At 34.8% G+C, this 3,748-nt stretch overlaps 1 protein-coding gene across 1 annotated transcript; it reads left to right on the plus strand.

Moving 5' to 3' along the window:
* Positions 1–235: 235 nt before the first annotated feature.
* LOC119429681 (dnaJ homolog subfamily C member 21-like) lies at positions 236–2,467 on the plus strand (the record flags this gene model as incomplete). The annotated part of the gene is made up of 3 exons (XM_037697262.1): positions 236–412; positions 2,196–2,244; positions 2,337–2,467. Coding segments are annotated over 3 exons (357 nt in total), but the record flags the coding sequence as incomplete, so codon positions are not given.
* Between the last annotated feature and the right edge of the window lie 1,281 nt (positions 2,468–3,748).

The following is a 3,748-nucleotide window of genomic DNA, read 5'->3' on the forward strand; positions in this document are numbered from 1 at the left end:
TCATAGCAGATTCTAGTTTTTCAGTTTGACTTCATTGTGAAAAGTTCATTGCAGTCATTGAAAATCAAGTATTTGTACTGACATTTTATCCTCATGGGTAAAACGACTATAGAACATTTTTAAATATAAATCACAAAACATGTTTTTCACTGATTATGTATTTCCATAAACGTTTTTTTTTTCCTGTACTTATTTCACAGATGTTTCATTGCTTCTTCGTTTTTCTCCTTCACAGTATGAAAAACCATGAAAAGTCCAAAAAGCACCGAGAGATGGTGGTGTTGCTACGGCAACAGCTGGAAGAAGAGGAGGACTCGCTTGGTTTGAGCGTGGATGGAAAGAATGGGGAGAATGTACATGAAGGGCTGGAGGATGATGAAGAAGAGGAGGATGAAGAAAAGCCAAGGCAAAAGTAAAGTAAATTAGTAATAAAAAAATAGCTGTGTTTAAATTGTTCACTCACTCAGTACACCATGATTACTATATAATAGATGATATAGGGTATTTCGAACACTACTTGAGCTCGGCGTACTTCATAATTATACACCAAGTATTCACAGTCAGGTGTCTCAAAAATAAACGCCAGCACTTCTGAATCTGAAGTGATAAACAACATAATTTCACTGTTCTTTGTTGTGAACTTGGAAGATTTGTCTCCTCAACACTGACACGAAATTCATTTACAGAACAAAATTATAAACGCAGCACTTTTGTTTTTGCTTCCATTTTTCACGAATTTAACTCTAAAGATCGAAGACTATTTTCGATGTACACAACAGGCCTTTTTCTCCTAAATATTGTTCGCAAATGTGTGTAAATCTGTGTTAGTGAGCACTTCTCCTTTGCCAAGATATTCCATCCACCTCACAGGTGTGGTGTATCAAGGTGCTGATGACATTTTCTGAAAAATGGGAGCAAAAACAAAAGTGCTGAGTTTCTATTTTTGTTGAGTGTATCTTACACTTTCAAAGTGTTTACACAACCACAAACTGCAGCTGTAACTGCACAAGTACTTTCAACAAACTGCTTTTGTCTTGTCAATAATGGTACTTCTTCCAATTATCTAACTGTTAACAATGGTGTACCACAAGGCTCAGTCTTAGGACCCACCCTCTTCACAATCTACATAGATAATGTAGGTCAGATATATGTAGTTGATGCATCATTTATATGCTTCATTTAAAAAATATATATAATTTCCCTTTTTTTTCAATTAATATGCTTTTTATGATCGTCTACTGTTGTCATCATTCTTTGTTAAAAAACAGGTCTCTCTTGTAAATGAGTCCTCGAGGCTCAGTGAGACTAGCCTGTATAAATAAAGGTTGAATGAATGAATGATTATAGTGAAATTTAAAATAAAATTGCGCACACATATTGTTAAACATAGTAACTGATTTTAAAGTGGTGGTTCGTTAAAAAATAATAAAAAAAAATCCTGCAATATTTACTTTGTGATTTTCAACTTATCTTCAAAACATTTTTATATTTAGACTTCAACATGTTGTTTTCAGTTTGCAATTTGAATCACTTCTCACAGCGCAGGCAGAGGAGTTGAGCCACGTTAGAGATATTTAGAAATTTAAAGTCATTTTTACCAAGTCTAATAAGAATCTCAGTAATGAGCTGCAGAGTTTAGCATTAGCCTTGATTAGCCTGCTGTGTCGGCTCAGGACACTGATTATGGTCATTTTACTGAAGTGCAAGTTCTATACACAACTATTGTACGAAAAGATAAAGTCCAGGGCACTACATCATGAATGAAGAGAATGGTGACAGAAACCACCAAGACACCCGGGACCTCTCTCAAGGAGGTCCAAGCTTCAGCTTCACATAAGGAAGAGACTGAGCATACAACAACTGTTGCCCGAGTTCTCCACCAGTCCAAGCTTTACGGTTGAGGCAAACAGAAAGACGCTGTTGAAGAAAACCCTAATTAAATCTTGACTAATGTACGCTACAAAAAGAAATGTGAATTTTCTTCAACATTTTTGACAGCAATAAAAGCACAACATATCCAATAGGGTGAATACTTTTTGTATTTACTGTATATGGAAGAGTATAAAGTGAATGAATGGTTCAAACACAGCCAAATTTCTTAATTTGACCTGGTCGTCATGGCAGTTAGAGCTTTGTGACTCATCATAATTAATAAAATGATTTATTTTTACTTGTCTTTCTCTTCACCCCCTCAGGTTGTCCAAAAAGCAAAAAAGAAAAAAGAAGCAGCAAAAAGTAGCACAAGTGAGTGATCCCCCCCCTTCGGTTTTTAGCGCGTAGTCTTAGTTTTGTGTCAGTTTCATGAACTTTTCTGCTCGTGCTCGCCTCTTGCATAGCAAAGTGTTGCTGAGGAGGAGGAGGACAAACCAACACAAACCACCTGCGACGAAGACCATCTTCATGAAAAATCTGAAGACCCCACAGGGCCCGAGAATCAGGAGGACGTTCCTCCTGCAGAAGTCAAAGGGTCAGTCTAGTTTTTTTAATTTGTAAAGTGAGGTTTGAAGTTGATGTCGTTCTTCCACAAAAGCACTTTAAGACTCAACCTTGTATTTTTGAACCTGTGTTTCAGAGTTAGTTTTCTGTAGCAACAGTGAGCGATTTATTTTGTGAACGTTTACGAAGCATTCACACTGTTGTGATCCATTTTTCTTCCATACGTTTTTCAGCATCTTTCTTGTTCCGCACTTTTTGTGCTATTTCAACAAATCATGTATCAAAATGTTCAGCTTGTTCAGGAGAAAGGGTGCTAGGACTTTTAGTATTGGTGCAACTTTAGCTTTTGGAAATATTTAGCCTTTTCTGCCATTTTTTTTCTCGTAGAAAATGAATTGAGCTCATTTTACATCCTTCAATTCTTTAGATCTGTTTACAGCCTTTTACTGCTCATTTCACATTTTGTTCTGCTTCAGCTTCTTTCAGCTTCCTTATGCAAATTTACACTTCAGCTACTTTCAGCTGTTTTTTTTTTCATCTGTTTTGTGATCCTGTGAGATTATTACTGCTAACTATAACATTCTTGTGCTTCTTCTAACTTCTTCCTGCTAATTTCAGCTTATCTATGCAAGTTTCAGCTTCTTCTGCTATTTCAGCTACTATTTAGCTGTTTTTATGCTAACTTTAGCTATTTTAGCTAATTCTAGATGTTTTGCACTCAATTTTTTCAGACTAATTTAGCAAAAATGTGCTCTCTCCACTTTCTTCTGGTAATTTGAGCTTCTATCTGCTTTTTTAGCAACTTTTAAGCTGTTTTATGCTAATTTCAGCTTTTTTTCAGAAAATATCCACTTCTTTGTGCTCATTTCTGCTTCTTTAAGCCTAAATGGACAAACATGTTCTTTCTTCTGCTAATGTAAGCTTGTTCTACCTTTTCAGCTATCTTTTTAGCATTTTTTAGCTAATTTCAGCTGTTTTCAGATAAATTCAGGTTGTTTTTTCTTTTAATTTCTGTTACTTTCAGCCTAATACATTATTTCTGTTAATTTCAGCTTGTTATGCTCATTTCAGCTACTATTTAGCTTTTTTGTGCTAATTTTAGCTTTTTCAGCTAATTCCAGATTTTTTTCAGCTCATTTCATTTTTTTCTGCTTCCTTCTGATAGTTTAGGCTTCTTTTTACCTTTTAAGCTACTATTTTTTCTAATTTCAGCCTTTTTTTGGGTTGCAAATTTCCTTTTGTTCTCATTTCTGCTTATTGAGCAAATATTAATATATATATATATATATATATATATATATATATATATATA

Source organism: Nematolebias whitei, unplaced genomic scaffold, assembly GCF_014905685.2.
Source record: "Nematolebias whitei isolate Nwh7 unplaced genomic scaffold, NemWhi1 Nwh_scaf_5417, whole genome shotgun sequence".
Lineage (NCBI taxonomy): Eukaryota > Metazoa > Chordata > Actinopteri > Cyprinodontiformes > Rivulidae > Nematolebias > Nematolebias whitei.